The 19168-nt window shown below is 44.7% G+C and overlaps 1 protein-coding gene across 1 annotated transcript in view; it reads left to right on the forward strand.

The window, feature by feature from the left end:
* Positions 1-1020: 1020 nt before the first annotated feature.
* The window catches only part of DHRS7 (dehydrogenase/reductase 7), a 28467-nt gene continuing 10319 nt past the window's right edge, over positions 1021-19168 (forward strand). Inside the window, exons 1-3 of the mRNA XM_020813696.3 lie at positions 1021-1281; positions 8965-9117; positions 17625-17731. Of these exons, the coding sequence (XP_020669355.1) occupies positions 1152-1281; positions 8965-9117; positions 17625-17731 (390 nt within the window). The 5' untranslated portion in view covers positions 1021-1151. The remainder of the gene's footprint in view (positions 1282-8964; positions 9118-17624; positions 17732-19168) is intronic.

A 19168-nucleotide genomic window follows, 5' to 3' on the forward strand; every position in this document is an offset into this window, starting at 1 on the left:
TGTGGAAATTTAAGTCTTTAACTCAAACTGCTATTCAAACACACCAGCCTTGCTGTTTGCTCCAGCTCCAGCTCAATCTACTCTCTCTTTCTCTCTCTCCTTTTCCTAGTAGGCATGTGCCCTCAAAATATCATCCACATACTTCTGCAGATCAAACTGGTCACAGAAGCATGGATTCCCTGGTGAGGTGCTCCCCCTACTTTTTCCACATCACCACAAGTTTCACCCACAGATCTCAACAAGTCAAGTTGTTCATGGAAGGCACAAAAACATCTCTTATGGGCACCAGGGTTCCAAACAAACCCACTTCCCTCCCAGTAAATTAATTTATCTCTGGTTTCTTCTTCGATTTTATTTAGGTATTTTTATCGGTTACAATTATTTCCCTACTTTCCTTCCAAAAAAGCAGTATAAATAACTCTCTCCGGTGAGGTAGGACAATCTGAGAGGGAGAGAAAATGACAAGATTATGTTATGGGTAAGTGTGAACTTGAACCCAGATCTCCCAAACCCCACTTCAATATTCTGACCACTACAGCCCCCTGTCTTTTAGGCCCAGGAGCAGGCTGGAAACCTAAGAAAGTGAAAAGCACAGCCAGTGTTCCCACCGAGGGAAAAAAAAATTCAAAATTAGGATGAAGTAATACTTCTATTGGATGGGCCAGTAAAATATCATTTTTCAAAAGAAAAAAGAAAAGGCGAGCTTTCCAGCCTTCAGGATTTTTCATCAGGCTGTGGCACTGCAAGCACAAAGTCTTTATTTTAAAAAAGCACAAAAACAACCCAAGCCCGGATTCCTTCTTGGGTCCTGGGCAAGCCTAGATGAATGGGGTGCGTGCGTGGAGAAGCAGAAGAATGCGCGTGCCCGAGGGTGCCCGGCGCTCGGCGGGGGAAGAGGCAGGCGCGCGCGCGCGCCAGGGAGGAAGGGGTGAGGCGGGGAGGGGCAGGCTCTGGAAAGGGGTGGGGTGGGGTGGGGGTGGAAATGGCCGGAGCCCAAACTCCACCCTTGCCTCTCGCGGGCCCCGCCTCAGCTTTTGACGGGCCGGCCCTCGCCGTCGGTCGCCGGGGAGGGTAGAAAGCGGGAGGGTCGCCCGGCTTCCTCCAGGAGAAGGGGGCTTGACTCGGGCGCGCTCGCCCCTCTTCGCCTCGCCATGGTGTGCTACTCTTGCCTGGCGGTCGGGATCGCCGTCCTGACTTTGGCGGCCTTCCTCCTCAAGCGGTGGCTCCAGGCCGACGGCGACCTGACCTTGCTGTGGGCCGAGCGGTGGGGCAAGAAGCCTGGTAAGCGTCAAGAGGGAGGGGGGCGCCGTCCCGGAGCGCCCGGGACCCTCTCCGTGCCTCGCTTGGGCTGCCGCTTGTTCTTCGCCTCCGTTTTTTGGGGTGGTGCGGGGCGTGTGTGTGTGTGTGTGTGTGTGCGAGGGACGGGGTCAGGACTGGACACGACACCACACCCACACCCCCCACACCGCCCTCGGGCTGCGCGCCGTCCCAGCTACCCTTGGCAAAGGCGTCCCCAACTCTGGACAAACGTGGAGACGCTGGTCGAGCGAGCGGGATGCGTGTCCCCTGGCGGGCACATGCGTGTCACGAGCCTTCCGTGTGGAGGAGGCCCTGCAAATGGGCGGGCAGACCCGCGAGGCGAAATAAAGGCTCCCGAGTTTGCCGCTTCATAGTTTTATTACTATGTTGTTTAAATGATTTTTGCATAGATTGCTATGCAGTACGGCATTGCTTGTAGTTTTAGTACTATTTGTGGTTTCCATTTTTGTGTTTTTCATTTCTCAGAGTGGCATTATATACAGTATACAGTATATATTTGTATACTTACTGATCTTGGCCCTACTATTGCCTGTCAATGTTGTAAGATGCCCCTTCTTTATTCATGGTTCATTGTTTTAAATATTGTCTTTTACTGAGTTTAACCAGGGTTGTATACTCACTGTTTCCAACTTTAAATGTTGTCTTTTGTTGTTGTCGTTGTAAGCCGCCCCAGGCTCCCTTTTCAAGGAGAAAGGCGGGGTAAAAATATTTCAAACAAACAAATGAAACAAGTTGAAAATCCATGTCTGTAATGCCCACCAATTAGATTCTTGCAAGCCACAGCCGTGTTTGGGGCATATGTTGCTCAAAAGGAAGCCATAGATGCCCTCCTTGGCGTGCCACATGACTGCAGTAGGAGTGATTTCAGCACCCCTCCCAGTAGTGCCTTTGCCATCTTTGGAAAATGTGAGAGATCCATCTCGTTTGGGTCTAGTTTTAAAGGCGAGGGTCATAGATCAAGATCTCTGACTCAACCGCTGGGTGATCTGCACATATTGTGCAGACGTTTTTTGTAAAATTCCTGATACTCTAATAACAGAAACAACTAAAAGTTTTCCCCACCCCAAATTAGGTGGCTAGAAAGGAACGCTTGGGAGGGATCAGAGAGGTTTGATGCGAAAGGACTTAACAGCTCTGGTTACAGCTCACACATTCTACAGGAATCACCTTTAATTCATAGCATACACATCTGTCTGACCGCACCCAGCCTCAGCTGTTTTAGAAGAGGTAACCGTATGGGTCTGTGCTGGCATATCAGGCAAGAACAAAATAAAAATTAAAGAAGACAAAAGCATTGTGGCATCTTAAAGACAAATTGCTAGTGAGCTTTTGTGGATGAGGCCACTTCCTCAGCCTGTTTAAGAAAGCTCATATTAAAATATAGCAGTTAGTCTTTAAGGTGCTACAGCGTTTTTTATCGTCTTTATTTTTTTACAGCTGTAGCTGTTGGAAAGTGATAAAAAAGACAAGAAATCCTGGAAGAAGTCAAATGTCTATGCATTTCCCCATTCTGGGCAGGGCCTGCTAATAGCTACTGATATTTGAGTGTAAATATCAGTAGCTATTCATGCAGAGACAGAAATGCAGAATCACTTCTGTTTTCTTCTGAAAGATTGGAACTACACACCCTTCGCCTGCGGTTATAGGGAAATAGCGAATTTTTGGAATGTTCATCAAAACCAAAATAGTTCTCCCTTGGCACTGGCAACATGTGAAGAAGTACTTTCTGCCTGCTTGTCACAGAGATAAGGAGCCCTTCAGAGGGAAAAAGTAGCAACTTCATTTTGATTGCTTACAAATGTTTGAATATATAGTGCTTTGACACAGACTTTCAACAGTTGAACAACCAAAGGTCTGTGCTTAGAAGTTCATCTGTATGTGAAATGTGTGAATATGGGTACATTCTTATAACAAATGAACTGAACTACATTTTTTCTCTTATTCCTAGCACATTGTTTCACTGGTGGATAAACGGGTCTAATAAGCCTGTGGGTGAGAGTATTTGCATGAAATCAAACCCATGTATGATAGCATGATTTTTTTTGCATATGTAGCCAGAATTAAGCTCCACTGTTTTAAATTCAGCTGTCGTTTTAGTGCATATCTCTCTGTAGCGTTATTTTAATCAATCTGCAGTAGAATAGCTGCTACCACCATTTACTTATTTCTTTCACTTAAGCAATATTATGTGGATTTTGAAAATAAACTTGTTTAAAAAGAAAAGAACTTTAACATTCTGGAAATCAATAACCATCTACCCCCTGTTCCTGGATTGTCAACTGGCATCTTAGCTGAAATACCTACCAAACTGAAGTCTACATTTCAGTGTGAAGTGGGGCTCAGAAAAATCTGCCTTGAGTCCTTTTAAAGGAGAAAGGCGGGGTGAAAATATTTTAAATAAATTACATGTAAATATTATTCCTGTTGTGCTTTCACTGAACTAAACTGTTTAGGAATACACATTAATTCTCAGAAATGCGGCATAAATATTTAACCACTCTGTCTGCATGTGTGTATTTGAAGGGGAGGAAACTGAACAAAGTCATTGTTAAAGTAAAGTTAAAGTAACACAAAAGCCAATTACAGGATCTTTTGGTTTGGTTTTCTCATTCCTTAATGTTTCATGGAACAAATGTTCTGCTGCAGTAGGGCTGGTATTACATTATGCAATTGGTATGCTAGCAACTGCATAATTGGTAGCACACTCGTGCAACTGCCACCCAAATTATGTGGCAGTGGCAGGAGCTCTGTGGTGCAAGAGAATACCAGAGTGTCCAGTGTACCATAGAGTTCTGCAGGACTCAAGGCCAGAGTTTACTTTAATCTTCTGCCAGGAAAGGAAGTGTGGAGCCAGCTGATTTTTGCAGCCGTGGTGGTGGTGGTGGTGGTGGTGCTGTGGAGGCCTCCAAAAGGAGATTCAGGGTCTGCATGCAGCTTGGAAGCCACATGTTTGCACATCTCTGTACTACATACAGCCTTGTACAACTTTGTGACCTCCCAAGCTTGATGCAGCTCAACAGCTGTGCATCATGTCCAGTGAGGACCCTGGCATTACCTGCCCACTCTTGATTTATGATTATAGGCTGACAGCAAAAACAACGGTTTTATTTACTTCTAGAGTGTAGCAAGAGCTACCCTAGGTGTTCGGTAATTTGTATTGTCTGGGTAGCCCCCGCAGGTTGTGTAACTGACTCTAGATTTAGGTAAATGCAGCTCGCCTGCAGAAGTCAGCTTCCCTACTCCCACTTTCTCCACAACTGTTCACTCAACCCCCCAAATGGGGACCGTGCTAAATGGTGTAGGATATGGTACAATTGAAAGAACAAGAGCCATTTGTCTGCCCTCCACCCATCCTGTAATTTCCCCCATCAATGTCTATCTTGGCATGGGGATTAATGAAGATAACCTTCTCTAATATACATAGCTGAATAATAGGATTCACTGATCCACAATATACGGTAGTACCTATTACTCGCATGTGTTCCCCTAAACATGGAGATTTGATTTAGCTACGTAACTAATAGCAGTCAGTACCCACGATGTGTCTAAATTTTTCTAATGCAACCTTCCCGGAGACACTTCTGATGTGTGGGACTACAGCCCCCTGCCACCCTAGCCTACATGGGCATTGTTGCACCCGTGGGGGATTGTGGAATGTGTAGTCCAGTGTATTGGGAGTGCACCAGATCGGTTGGACTACCCATGTTTCTTTTGAAAGTCGTCTAAGCTAATGGCCATACCTGTATCTATGAATCCTACTAGTTAATGAAGTATTGTATAAAGAAGTAACTGTATAACTCTCCTATGCCTTCTTGGGCAAAAACTCTCAGAAGCTTTCAGCACTAGCTGTGCTGGACAGGATTTCTGGGAGTTGTAGTCCAAGAACATCTGGGGACCCACGGTTGGGAACCACTGATCTAGAATGTCAGAAAGTAGCATGTAGAGCAATGATGGTAGTGGTCACACACCATAGAGTAGGATAGGACCTTGGAAGAGTGAGAAGTAGTAATAGCAAGATACTGTAGTTCAGACCATCCATTGGGCAAACTTTACAGTCTTCCCTTTCCAGATGTTTTTCACCACAACTCTTTTCGTCTCCAGCCAGCATCATCAATTGAATATCAGGGAAAACTTCCTAACTGTTAGAGCAGTACGACAGTGGAACCATGAGGTCAAAATTCTGAATTGATGGGCAAAACGGACAATGGACAAATGAAACTGGCTTGCTCGTACTGAATATTTCAGTAGCTGAAACATAGTGGCCAAAATCCTCTTGTGTGCTGTGAGTGGGTCAAAGCTGCAGCTTTCTAAACTGTTACCTTAATGTAGACATTGGGGAACGTCTATGAGAGATTGAGAGTAAGTGCAATGGTCAAACCAGCAACCTTTATTAAACTCATCTAGACCAGCCGTCCCCCATCCAGATCTTTTGAGAGCCTCTCTAGTACAGCGATTATGATGTTGGTCTGGATCATAAGCGATATCTAGGTTTAGGTTCCAGTAAGGGATGAAAGTTGGTGGGTGATTTTGGATCTGTCACTCTTGGTTTGTCCTACCTCACAATGTTGTGGTGAGAATAAAGCAGGGCAGAGGATAGGTGACTTGATTTCTTTCGAGCAACGGCCAAAAATCAGTGGAGCAAAGAAATGAGTGCATTTTTTTTAAACTAGCACTGACAGCCAGCCCAACAGTGATGCTGGCAATTATAAATGCCAAATCTCTGGAGGATGCAGCCTTTGGTATGATCTGTGTCATAGGTCACTGTGGCTTATGAGTGAGTCATGCTGTTGGTGCTATGCTGGTGTAACAAAACACTCAGGATGTTGCCACAGTGGAGGAGCCCAGCGTTGTACAAATGAGGTGGAGATGTAAAGAATTTAATGGGGCAGGTTTGGAAAGGGAGACTCTTTAAACCACCCCATCATCCTGAGTTTGCATTTCTGCATTGTGATACCAAGAATTTTTTTGCTTGGCTTTGCTTTTTTTTAATGTCTGGAATGAAGTAAGGTATGCTGTGACTTGAGCATGAAAAAATGAGAGCAGTAGCTAGTCGCATTCTGCTTTTTCCTGTTTTTTTTAAAAATAGTTGCCACTGCTCAGTAAAGAACTTTGTACTCGCCTCGTAAGAAAGCTGAGTTATCAGTAACAATTATTACATTCATGGAATATCTGTCAAAGTTTAACTGTGTTCCAAAAGCATCTCAAAACTAATGGAATAATATTTTGTGCTGGACTGTGTACATTTTATACTGTATTTGCTAAACCTAGCATGCTATTTGTCAGCCTTCCTCAGCTTAATGCCCTCCGATGAATTATACTGCAACTCTTATCAGCTCCATGTAGTTCAGTACATTTAGAGGTCATCAAGTTAGGAAACTGTTATTTGTGACTGTTAGTACCTAAGAATGAAGACTTGGTATGCAATGGATAAAATCTGTTAAGATTTCTTAAGTTATGTCAATTCACTTTGAAATGTTACACTTTTCCCGTAACTGTAACAGGATTTGGGCCTACATTACCTTTATATAATGACATCTTGGATAAGTCATGGTTTCTGCTACAGTCAGGATCTAGAGTTAGCCGGTATCTTTAAGGCCATAGTTATATCTTCTGGTATTAGTAGTCCAAAAGCATTAAAGAAGCCTTAAAAACTACAGTACTGTATTCCAGAAAAGCAAAGAGGCAAGGCAACAGAGAATCAATCTGTCTTTAAAAAGTAGACAACAATATAACAAAAAACACTAACCACTCACACAGCCTAGGGCAGGGGTGAGCAATTAATTTCTATAGGGGGCCACATGAAAAATCTGAACTGTGTTCGGGGGCCAAACCAATTTTACTTAAAAATAAAACGAAACAGTGATGTTATGATTGTTTTTATTTTAACCTTGTTAATCTTCACAAATACTAAAGAGGTTTTTTGCTGTATGTTAAAGATAAACAACTGATCAACTTTAGACAAAAAGTTATAAATGGTTTTGATTTTCAACTTGTTCAGTGAGAGAAATCCAGTGTGTCTTGGGCTTGAACAAGTGCTTGGACACCAGACTAGAATGACGACCAGTGGGCCAGACAGGAGCAGCTCGCGGGCCCTATGTGGCCCTTGGGCCACACTTTGCCCAGGTCTGGCCTAGGGGCACATTGGCACAGTCACCAAGTCAGTCCATCCTCAAGGCCCACATGCCCCAACAGAAGCAAACAAAGCACCCCCCTCTGAAAATAAACTCACCAAAATATACACCTTTAAGGGAATAAATATACAGTACGTTAACCAAGTGACTGTTTTAAAAAATCAATCAAACAGGGAAGGTGTCTGCACTTTATAAGCTTAAATCATGTCCAGGAGTGCCTCTCTTCATATCCAGTGATTCCTACAACTCCATTTTCTGACCCTGTAACTCTGTCCAGAAAGCTACTTTGGGCATTACCATATTTTCCAGAGGCAGAAAAGTTTTTTGGACTATGATGTACAGAATCCTGCAGTTGACACTATAGTCATGTCAGAGACTGTAGTAATGACAGTTACTTGAAGTGTTCCCTCTTTTCATATGTAACCTGCCTCTCCTTTACTTCTGTTGATGTTGTCAAAATAACTTCACTTCCTCACCCTCATCTCCTTCATTCTCTCTTTCTCTTACCTCTGCAGCTAGCTGTTGCAACCTTCTGTTGCAAGCCCTCTGTAAAGAAAATCTTTCCCTCTTCTTCAGATGATTTATGTCACTTATTCTGAGCACTCACTGCCTTCTCTACATGTCTAATTATTCCAGTTTGCAATGATGCAAGTATGAGAGAAAATGTGTTGCATTGTTGGTAGCAAAAATGCTGAATACTTGGGAGACAAATTTGGACGTACACCTTCCGTTCAGAAGAAAACCAAGAATGTATCATCCTGATGCCTCTTGCCAAAGTGAATCCCAGCACAGCAAACGTAAATTATCTTAGGGTTTGCTTAGTAAAGATATTTCACCTCTGATTCTTTGACATTTAGCAATGCATCTCCCTGTCTGTGCAAACTCTTAGCACTGACCCTGACATCATTCTGGTGGTCACCTTGCGTCAATTATCTAGAATAAAATTTACAGTACTTTCTTTTGCTACCTAACTGTAAAGTGGCTGACAGTTTCCCTGAACAGCCTTTAAAGCACAAAGGTGAGGGTGTGTACACTCAAAACATCTAAGAGAGCTGGCACTGTAAAAACTAATATATTTGTTAAAGTTTAAGCTTTTATGGCAGGCTGAGCCAAAAAGACGTCTCTAAATGTTGTTGGCCTAAAATCTCTGTACTCTTCAACATTGGCTGTGGCGCATAGAATCATAGAGTAGTGGAGTTGGAAGGGGCCTACAAGGCCATCAAGTCCAACCTCTGCTCAATGCATGAATGCAATCAAAGTATATCTGCCAGGTGATTATCCATAAGGGGTTCAAAGAGATTATATAGCCCAACAACTTCTGGAAGGCTGCATTTTCCCCCTCTGTTTTATGGCAGATGCTTTGAGGTACCACAACGCTTGGCTGTTTTTGGTAAAAGAAATGAAACGCTCATTCTTTGTGTGTCTACCCACATGTTCATCCTGCCCAAGTAACCATGAGAAAACTCTTCCCTTTAACCAGTTGTTTTGTGTTGTCTTTTCAAACTCCCAACAGAGAAAGAGCTACCTGGAAAGGTTGTCTGGGTGACTGGGGCCTCCAGTGGAATCGGCGAAGAACTCTCCTACCAGCTAGCAAAAATTGGCTCGCTGCTTGTGCTGTCAGCAAGAAGAGAGAATGAGCTAGAGAGGGTGAAGAAGAAGTGCCTGGGTAAGGCGTCTTTATTTCTGAAGCTTGCTTTTCGTCTCCAAATAAACGTGGATCTGCGTATTCTTTCTAAGTGGATCACAAAGTTTTTGTGGTATGTCGGGGTGTAAAGGGAAACCTTAGTCCTCGGAAACTGCTGGAGAAATGGTTCCCCTGTTTTTGGCCAAAGGAATTGGGAAAGGTTAACAGGGCGTATAAAAACAGCTTGGGATCCATCATTTCCATCCCAAGCTAGGACATTATGTGAGTAAACAACACAACTCGTGCACATATAAAATAGATATACTGTAGATATTTGTATACATATTCTCTGTATTCTTGTAGCTTAAAACTTTAGTTTTCTTAATAATTCCAATCTGAGCAAATTTTTCATCTCTTGGTTGTTGTAGGTTTTTCGGGCTGTTTGGCCATGTTCTTAAGGTTTTTCTTTGTAATGTTTCATCAGTCTCTGTGGCCGGCATCTTCAGCCCGAATACTGTTTGTAAGTAACAAAACACAGCATCCACACCAGAATCCAACAACATGAGAGACACTGCAGACTAAAACAACCGGAAAAATCAGCAGTAGCTGAACATGCCGTGAAACAAGCTGGACATGAAATTCTATTTCAAAACACAGAAGTACTGGCCAACACCAGCAAGCATTATGTTAGGCTGCACAGGGAAGACATTGAAATCCACAAACACCAGCAGAGCTTCAACAAAGAAGAAGAAAGTCTAAAATTCAAGGAAACCTGGCTGCCAGCACTGAAAAATACAGCCTGAAAAAGGTCAACAAACTCTACCCAGCTAGGAGGACCGGTGATCACTGCACACAAAAGACCAGCTAATGACACCCATCAATCACAGTGACAGATCATCTCTCTCCCTTATCACAACAATACGCACAACAAAAAACATGCTGATCACCATAATCACCCAATTTCCTGAAATGGACAAAAAGCTGATCCCACAGCATAGCTGTAAATACTCAACTACAGTATTCCACAAATTGCACAGAGCACAGACAGAGTTCTGACTCCTGTCCTCTGAAGATGCCGGCCACAGAGACTGGCAAAACATTAGGAAGAACGACCTTCAGAACACGGCCAAAGAGCCCAAAAAACCCACAACAACCATTAGATCCCGGCCGTGAAAGCCTCCATGAAGAAAATTTACCCTCTGCTGATGCAACGGCAGTGTTTGTGCAAGGGGTGCAATCCCACATGATGTCACTGGCAGGACCTTCCGCTCTGTGGAAGCGCAGCAAAGCCATCCAAGCGATATCATGGTGTTGCTTTAATAATAACAGCAGCAAATGATAAAAAGAACTCTTCTTTCTAGAAGGGTGGGTTGCAAACGAGAGAACCGGGATGAGATGAACAGTACACTGCTTATCTTCTTTGAAAAACATACTGTTCATTACTTGGCCAAAGTGGTCTTTAGCATGTCGGAGTTTGCTTCAGAGTCCGCAGATCGTCGTAAGAACGGCTTCTCAGGAGGGAGTTAAGCCAACTCTTTGGTCATGCTATGGTGTTTACTCAGTTCGAGATCAGCATTAAAGTACAAATATGCCTGTTTGTTTTTTGTTTAATAAATAATCGTGTGCCATCAAATCAATTCTACGTTATGGTGATCCTTTTCAGGGTTTTCCAGGCAGGGAATACTCAGAAGTGTTTTTTTTTCCTGGTGTCATCTTGGGAATTGTTCAGCTTGCCCAAGGCCACACAGGCTGGTTCTCCTCACAGGAGGCATAGTGAGGTGTTGAACTCCCAAACCTCTGACTCCACAGCCAGTCACATCTAAACCATTGAGCTATCCAGCCAGCTTGTTTTTCAGTTTAAGAAGAAGCAAAGTGGCTGTATTGGCCTAGAAGAAAAATCCAGAACCCATAGGACGAGACTTCAAACCTCAAAGTGGAAAAGTAGCACACGAATGAGCAATATATTTTTGGATAACCAAAGCTGGCCTGGTCTCAGGGTGTCAGAAATATGGCTTAGGGAGACCCTGTTGCCCTCTTGATCGTATACTGGTCCGTTAACTGATGACCAAACAAGTTAAAAATTCCAAATCTTTATTTTATAAGCTTCGAGAAATTCAGAACAATCATGTTATGTAGAGGTTTTGTTGATCAGTCTCTCTTTCTCTACTGACCTCGTTTGCTTGAAACGTCGCCATGTGGGCCAATGGAAAGAACTCAGCTCCCTTTAGCATCATCATGTTGGCGCTGAGCAAAGGAGATTGATGATTAGTATGATCTGGTTCTTTGTCGGTGCCTGACAGCCCCTCGTTTTTGGCGGGAAACGGCAAGAGAGAAGAGGGTTCCTTAAATACAAACTCTTTATTAATAAAACTTGGCAGTTTTTCCACTACTACTTCAATGGGGTCAACATGTTCAATGCTAACAGGAAAATCTGCCCATAACAAGGGCAATGTCTTTTTGTAACTGTTTTTCTTTAATGGAAAGCCTGTCCAAACCGCTCCTGGGCCGTTGGCTTTCTCAAGTAGCCACCCCGAACCGCACATATCATCCCACAGCAGGGATGACGAGACCAGTCTCCTTTGAGTGGCTTCTCGTTTGGCTGAACCAGTCCTGGTTGGATCACCTTCTTCCAAGGACCCCGTCCTGGAGGGTACACTAAGACTGTCCATTCCTCTGGTACTAGTCCTTCTACGATCGGTTTCCCTTCCCGTTTCATCTCTACTTCTTTGCGTTCCCGACTTTCATAACCTAATACCTCTGTGGAATTTTAAACACTCTGCTTTCTCCTTCTACCTCCAGCCATTCTTCTTCCAACACTACCACTTTCGTCGCCTCTCCTGATTTCTCCCCCTCCTCTGATGTTAAGAAAACATCTGTCTCCTTCCTCTCCCCTTTTCCAGATTCCCTCCCCTCTTTTTCCACCTTTAACTCCTTCATCCCTTCTGTAACTTTCACTACCTCTTCCTTTCTTGCTTTTCTATCCATTTCCTCCTCTACAGACCTATGGGGGGGGGCGGCTCACTCTCTCTCTTTTATCTTCCTGTTCACAATTGGTTCTGAGTTTTTACTGCAAACCCACGTTCTGCATTGTATTTGCTCAACAAACTGAAGGCGGTAAGGTTCGTGATGTGCTTGTCCGAGCGGGTTTAATCATTTACTGATCCTTCAAGTGTTTTCCAGAGCCTTTAAATTCTAATGTGACATCCAAAGCTAGGTGAAGTCCATGTCTCTGGACTGTGTCTCATCCATGTTGAGTGAAGGTTTCTGCAAGTTATAAACACAAAACTTTGCTAAGCTCTGTACATAACAGATACAATGGAACGGTCAAGAATGAATGGATCCACAATTACTGCAGTGGCTGATGTAGGAAAAATAAACCCAGATTGTCAATTTAACAGGCAGTCTGTATGTGCTTGTGAAGTGGGGGTTGGGTGATGTTGTGCTTTCTGGCTGTTTGGCCATTGCAGACGGCTTAAAGAAAATCAGCAGAGAGCTCTTTTCTGTACCTGGTTCCAAGTCTCCTGCTTTGTGAAATTTGGAAGAAACTATAGGCATTCCATTCTGTATAGAACTAATGGCAGCAACAGTTTTTGAAAGTATTGTGGCTGAATATAAATTAAAATAAAGAGCGCTTTATCTCCAGTACTTGCTTTGTTTATTGCATTCAGCCAACACTTAATCTTTTCATTTTTTTCAGAGCTCTAGCATAACTTTTTTAAATTAAATGTTTCTTTTCTTTAAAAAAAATTAAGATGTTCAAAGACAGATCTTCTTGCTGAAGTGGGCATTGTGGTGTTTGATATATTGTATGCTACGTTTTACATTTGGAAAGGTTTTCATTTTCCTTCTGTGACTTTATTGGCAATTGATGAGAATTTGCTTTGAAAGTTGATCCTGGAAATATTTTCGCTCCATAAGACGCACCTTTCCATAAGACGCACCAAATTTTTAGGAGAACACAGGAAAAAATTATCTGCTTTCTTCTCCTAAAATTTGGTGAGCCTTATGGAGAGGTCCATCTTATGGAACACACCCTAGGGTCCTAGGGTGTGTTCCAGGACCCTTTGGAGCCTCCCCCTGCCTCCCTCGGGGGCCAGAGGGGATGAAATCACCACCTTCTGGGGCTCTTCTGAAGTTTCCCAAGCCTCAGAAGAGCCCCCAAAGGTGGCGATTTCATCCCCTCTGGCCCCCAGGGGAGGCAGGGTCAGTCTCCAAAGAGTCCTAGGGTGTGTTCTAGGACCCTTTGGAGACTCACCCTGCCTCCCTCGGGGGCCAGAGGGGGCAAAATCGCCACCTTCTGGGGCTCTTCTGAGGCTTCCCAAGCCTCAAAAGAGCCCCAGAAGGTGGCGTTTTTGCCCCTTCTGGCCCCCGGGGGGAGGCAGGGTGAGTCTCCAAAGGGTCCTAGAACACACCCTAGGACCCTTTGGAGACTCACCCTGCCTCCCCCTGGCGACAGAGCAGGCAAAATAGGCAGCTTCCAGTACCTTTTCTGAGCCTTTCCAGGCTCAGAAAAGGTCCTGGAAGCTCCCGATTTTGCCCCCGCTGTCCCCGTGGGGGGGTGGGGGGAGCCTGGCAAGGGTCCTGGGAGGCTCCCTTGGACCCTTGCCATCCTCCCCCCACCCCCCACGGAGCTGGGGGGGTAAAATTGCCAGCTTCTGAGAGTGTTTGGAGGCTTATCAAGCTTCCAAACACTCCCAGAACCTGGCGATTTCGCCAGGGCTGGCCCCGTGGGGCGTTGGGGGGAGGGTGGCAAGGGTCCAAGGGAGCCTCCCTTGGACCCTTGCCATGCTCCCCCACCCCCCATGGGGCCAGGGGGGTAAAATCGCCAGCTTCTGTGTTTTGAGGCTTGGGAAGCCTCAAAACACTCCCAGAACCTGGCGATTTTGCCAGTGCTGGCCCGTGCGTGGGTGGGAGGAGCGTCGCAAGGATCTGAGTGAGCTTCCAGGACCCTTGCGACGTTCCCCCCACCTGGAAGCTGGCGATTTCACCGGTGCTGGCCCTGTGGGGGGGTGGGGGAGCCTCGCAAGGGTCCTGGAAGGCTCACCTGGACCCTTGCGACGCTGCCCCCCACAGGGCCAGCAGCGACAAAATTGCTGCATTCACACCATTAGACGCACTGACTTCCCCACCCACATTTTGGAGGGGGAAAAGTGCGTCTTATGGTGCAAAAAATACGGTACCTTTATGCTAGGTTTAGACTGGCATCTCTTCTGTAGGAAGAAACCTACACTGTGACCAGGTTCTTGCTAGCCATCTTGGCTTTCTGACTGGCAGACCTGGGCTTGTATTGTTTTCTAATCTTGTCTGTGGCATCTGTTTTGTTTAAATTGCTTCAACCTTCCATTCATCCTTCTTCCACAACTAAATGTTCGATCTCCTGAGTTTTTCAGTTGTCGTTCCCTTTCCTTCATATTAAAATTCCGATTATACTTGTTGGAGCCTGATGGCGCAGTGGTTAAACTGCAGTGCTGCAGCCAAAACTCTGCTCATGACCTGGGGTTCAATCCCAGGTAACGGGCTCGAAGTTCACTCAGTCTTCCATCCTTCCATAGTCAGAAAATTGAGTACCCAGATCTCTGGAAGGGCAATGTGTAGCCAGCCTAATTAAATTGTGAAGCATTGTGAGGGTTTGAGTTCTGGCTCCATGTTTTCTTCGAATAAATTGACAGACTTCCTTGGTTTGAAAATAGGAGTCACATTTATTGGATTATTTAACAAACAGCCTATATCTACAAACATATTCCAACCATTGTCTCCCTCTAACAACAGGTTAGGAGGGGGTTTCCAGTCTTCAACTTTGAGCGGATTAGTTTCCTGAGTATTCCAGGGACCCGCCCAGTCCAGGGTACAGTCTGCGTTTAATAATTGTCCATTCTCCCCCTCCAACAGGGGTACAATGTCTTCATCCCGGTCATCTGTCCATATTGGATACCGGGAGGAGGCATTATCTGGCCAAAGTCTCCCGAAGGACCTCTCTGCTGCTGCATCATCAGCCATTCCAATCTCTCTCTCTTCTTTATTTTATTTTATTTATTTATTTGATTTGATTTGTATCCCGCCCATCTGGTCTATGCAACCACTCTGAGCGGCTTCCAATATAACATAAACAATTAATAAAATAACACAAAATGACATAAATCTTCGAATGAGAATGTAAAAAACAGGGGGGAAAAAGAGTAAAAATAAATAAAGAAGGGGGAAAAAACTCTCAGCCTTCTCTTTTCCTCCCTCCACTTCTTCCTCCACTCCTTCATCTCATGCTCTTCCCCCAATAAGAGGGCTTAGGTGTAAGCTCACTCCTTTTCCGGGCATCTGCTTCTTCTCTTGGGACCCTCAGCTTCTCCACCTTCCCAGTCCACGGGTCCTCTAGCCATATCCACTCCCAACCATGAGGCAAGCTGTCCTCCCCCCTTTATATCCCCCAGCCCCGCCTCTACTTCTAACCGGGGCTGTCGTTCTTTTCCCGCTCCCCGGGCTTTGCTCAGGTGGTCTAATCTTCCGGGGGGGGATGGGTGGTGTTTGCACCCCCTTGTCGGCAGAGAGTGGGAGGGACCGGCACCCCCTTGTGAGGGGCCTTGCTCTCACCGACAGCCTCACAACCACCCAGAGAGTGCTTTAAATGCTGTGGGGTGGTATATAAGCAACACACATTGCTCTTTATTTGGATCCACTGTATCCACTAGTCTTCTGCTTTCTTGCTAATCACCTCAGTATCAAAGATCTGTTTGTTCATTGTTAAAATCGGCTGGCTCACTGAAAAAAAAATCACTCAGTTTATATTGTTTAAGCTAAAACCATCTCTGTGTAGAATATGGATCCTTAGAATACCGATCCTTAGAAAAGGAAATTCCTTAAGTACTGTCTGTGTCTTGTTGTCACATCAGAGGCTTGTCTTGCTTCGTGGAGTTTGCAGACTGGCTTGTTTTTGTTTCGTGGCTGGTCACCAGAAGTTGAACACAGGCTTTGTGTTCAAACATGAGTTACTCACAAAGGTCTCCCGGAATCCCATGTCTGGAAGACAAGTGGGATCTCCGCTTCTAATGATGTGCTCTCTGTGGGTTGTTATTCACAGCCACGTTGTTTGACCTCAGTTTCTTCAACCCTCCATGAAATACTGGGGCACAGTTTTTAATCTCCCTTCCCCATTTATTTATCTACTTTTTGGAGAGCGGGGTGTCATTGGGGTTGCCTTGAACATTACTCGCATATCCATGTGAGAGTTACAGCTATGGCAAAGTTCCTTTAAACACATTGCTTTTTATTTAAAGCACCTTTGACCTAATTAGTTAACTTTCACCTTAATTTGGTAAGAGGGCAACGAACCTTTGGTTTCTCTCAGTGAAACTCTCATAATTACACCATTCTATATGTTCTTCTTCTGTGAAACAGCAAACTTCTTTCTTTTCCTTCCTTCTTCCTTCCTTATTTTTATTTTCTCCTTATTTTTCTTTCCTCCTTCCCTCCCTCCTTCCTTCCTTCCTTGCTTCTCTCTCAGATCACCTTTCATATGGAATTGTGAAATTCTGCCAGATCGGCACGGCTTTATTACATCTAAACATGGAACGATTTAGCAACCAGCAAATGTATGGCGTGCGCCTAACGATATTAACTACCATTTCTGTGGAAGTGTTTGTTGATGCCAGTAGCTAGCAGAGTGTGTGACTGTGATTTGATCCGCGATTCGTTCTGTGGTGGTATTTCTATGGAGATACTAAACACAAACACATGTATTTAAAATTAATGTGCATGGGTAGGGTTAGATCATGTGTAGGGTTAGATCATCCTTCCAGAAACGGGGCACCCTCCCGTACTGTGTATTGGACCCTGACGCCTGTAATCTCTGTTAGAAAAGGTCACACTGTAAATCTAGTAGATGATGGGCGCCGGGGGGGGGGAAGAGAGATTGCTGCTTTATGCATCTGGAGGACACAAAGGTAGGGAAATTGTAGCTGGCTTCCACTGACATTCGGGTGCGTTCCCTCTCTCATCAGCCTGGCTTTAAGTTTGAGGATTTGGCTGGAGGTGTTTGTTCCTTTCTATCTTTCTTTCTAGGGAAACAGGGAGGACAACATGTAACCATTATGGGCCTAAATTCAGCTCTCTTGCACCCCCTTAAACAATGCATTTGAGGGAGAAATGCCAGAAAGGAGTAGTTTTAGATGGTGGGTCTCTTGTGGGCCCTCCAAGGTCCAGGGATAAATGTGTGTGGCTCTCAAACTTTGGAGGTGGTCCACCCCTATTCTGAAAGTTACCCTGCCATCTGGATCTTTCCTTAGCCAGGGTTCTGTTAGTGTCTCTACATAGGACGAAAGAGACCTCTGTCTGAAACCCTGCCTGTCAATGTTGGCCAGATAATAGTTGAGTGAGATTGATCATGAGGGATGCTTAAGAGGACCTCTTGATACACAAGCCCACCAGGTTTCTGAGACATCCCACGTAGAGACCTGCGAGTCTGATTTTTTCCCCCCAGAAGTACGTTTCCATTCATTAATTCCAATTTCCTTCCCACTTTCACCTCTGTTTTGTTTGTTCGATCGTTTTGTCTTCAGAGATCAGCAGCCTAAATGACAAAGATATTCTGATTGTGCCGCTGGATTTGACAAATCGGGATACCCACCAGTCTGCAACAAACACTGTTTTGAAGCATTTTGGAAAGGTGAGTCCCCAGTGGGCAACTGCCTCGCTGTCCTCGCCTGGCATAGAATAATCTCCAGCCAAAAAAAGGGAGCTTAAAATGGGGATGTTCAAAGCCATTCTATTATACAGACTTATTAAAATGATACTGTATATTGTCTAACATTTAGTTTTGATGAAATACATAAAAAGCCAGGTATTCTTCAGAAGCCCCCTATGACGCAATAGAATCTGTCCTGAAAAAGTGTTCCTTTTGCAGCATCAGGTCAGTAGAACCACTGGCATAGCTGGACTCTGAATTTAGTGTCCCTCTTGTTTCTCCATGTCCCACCTTTGGCCTGCCCCCCATTGGGTCCCTGTTTTTCTAGTAGCCAAGGTCAAGAACTCCATTCATGAAAGAGCATGAGGTTGATGCACCAGGACTTTGAGTCTTCCTCCTCACCTTTACCAGGCTGTTTGGTCTCCCTGCTGGTGCGTAGGAAGAGAATCCTTTTACTGGTATAAAAAAGCCTGGCAAAAGAGAAACATCGTTCTCTGGCTCTTATCTGCTGCTCTCCTGAGTAGAATGCCTTCTCCTTTCTCTCCCACTGACTTGTTAAGAATGGAGTAGTTTCTGTCCCTGTGATGTTTCTTGTATGTGACAGGGGCTGCACAAAAGCATGGGCTTCATCATCTCTTATGCCAAGCAAGTGACTGTTTTGCACAAGTCAGTAGAGTAACATCTGGGAGAGATTACATGTAGAGCTTAAAAAATAATTCTTCCGAACTACAACCACTGGGACTCCTCAGCATCAACCCACACTGATATATGTGTGCAGTGGTGCCTCGCTAGACGATGATAATCCGTTCCACTGAAATCGCTGTTTAGCGAAATCATTGTCTAGCAAAAAGCATTTCCCATTGGAATGCATTGAAACCTGTTTAATGCGTTCCAATGAGGAAGAATCGTTGTCCAGCGAAGATCGGCCATAGGAAAGCCGCTTTGCGAACCGCTGATCAGCTGTTTAAATCGCTGTTTTGCGAAGCTTAAGTCCTGAAAACACCTGTTTTGCGAGCGCAGAGGGAGCTGTCAAAATCGTCGTCTAGCGAAAATCGGGGTTTGCGAAGCAGGGACCAAACATTATCCAGCGAAATACCCCCATAGGAATCACTGTTTTGCGAATCACTATAGCGATCGGAAAAAGTCAATGTCTAGCGAAAAAACTGTCATGCGGGGTAACTGTCGAGCGAGGCACCACTGTATTTTAAAGAAAAACACTTTTCTGCAGAGCATAAAGAGATGCTGGGATATATACTGAGAAGGTTTAGGGACTATAAGAACAAAGGCTTATATAATCAACATGCTGATCTCTTGGATCAACCAGATAATCCGGTGCCCCCCCCCGTCTCCAGCAGAACATGGGTACAAGAGTACCCTTCCACCTTTCCTTTGTGGGGGAGTTGACCCATGCCCTAGGTT

The sequence above is a fragment of the Pogona vitticeps genome, chromosome 1 (assembly GCF_051106095.1).
Source record: "Pogona vitticeps strain Pit_001003342236 chromosome 1, PviZW2.1, whole genome shotgun sequence".
NCBI lineage: Eukaryota > Metazoa > Chordata > Lepidosauria > Squamata > Agamidae > Pogona > Pogona vitticeps.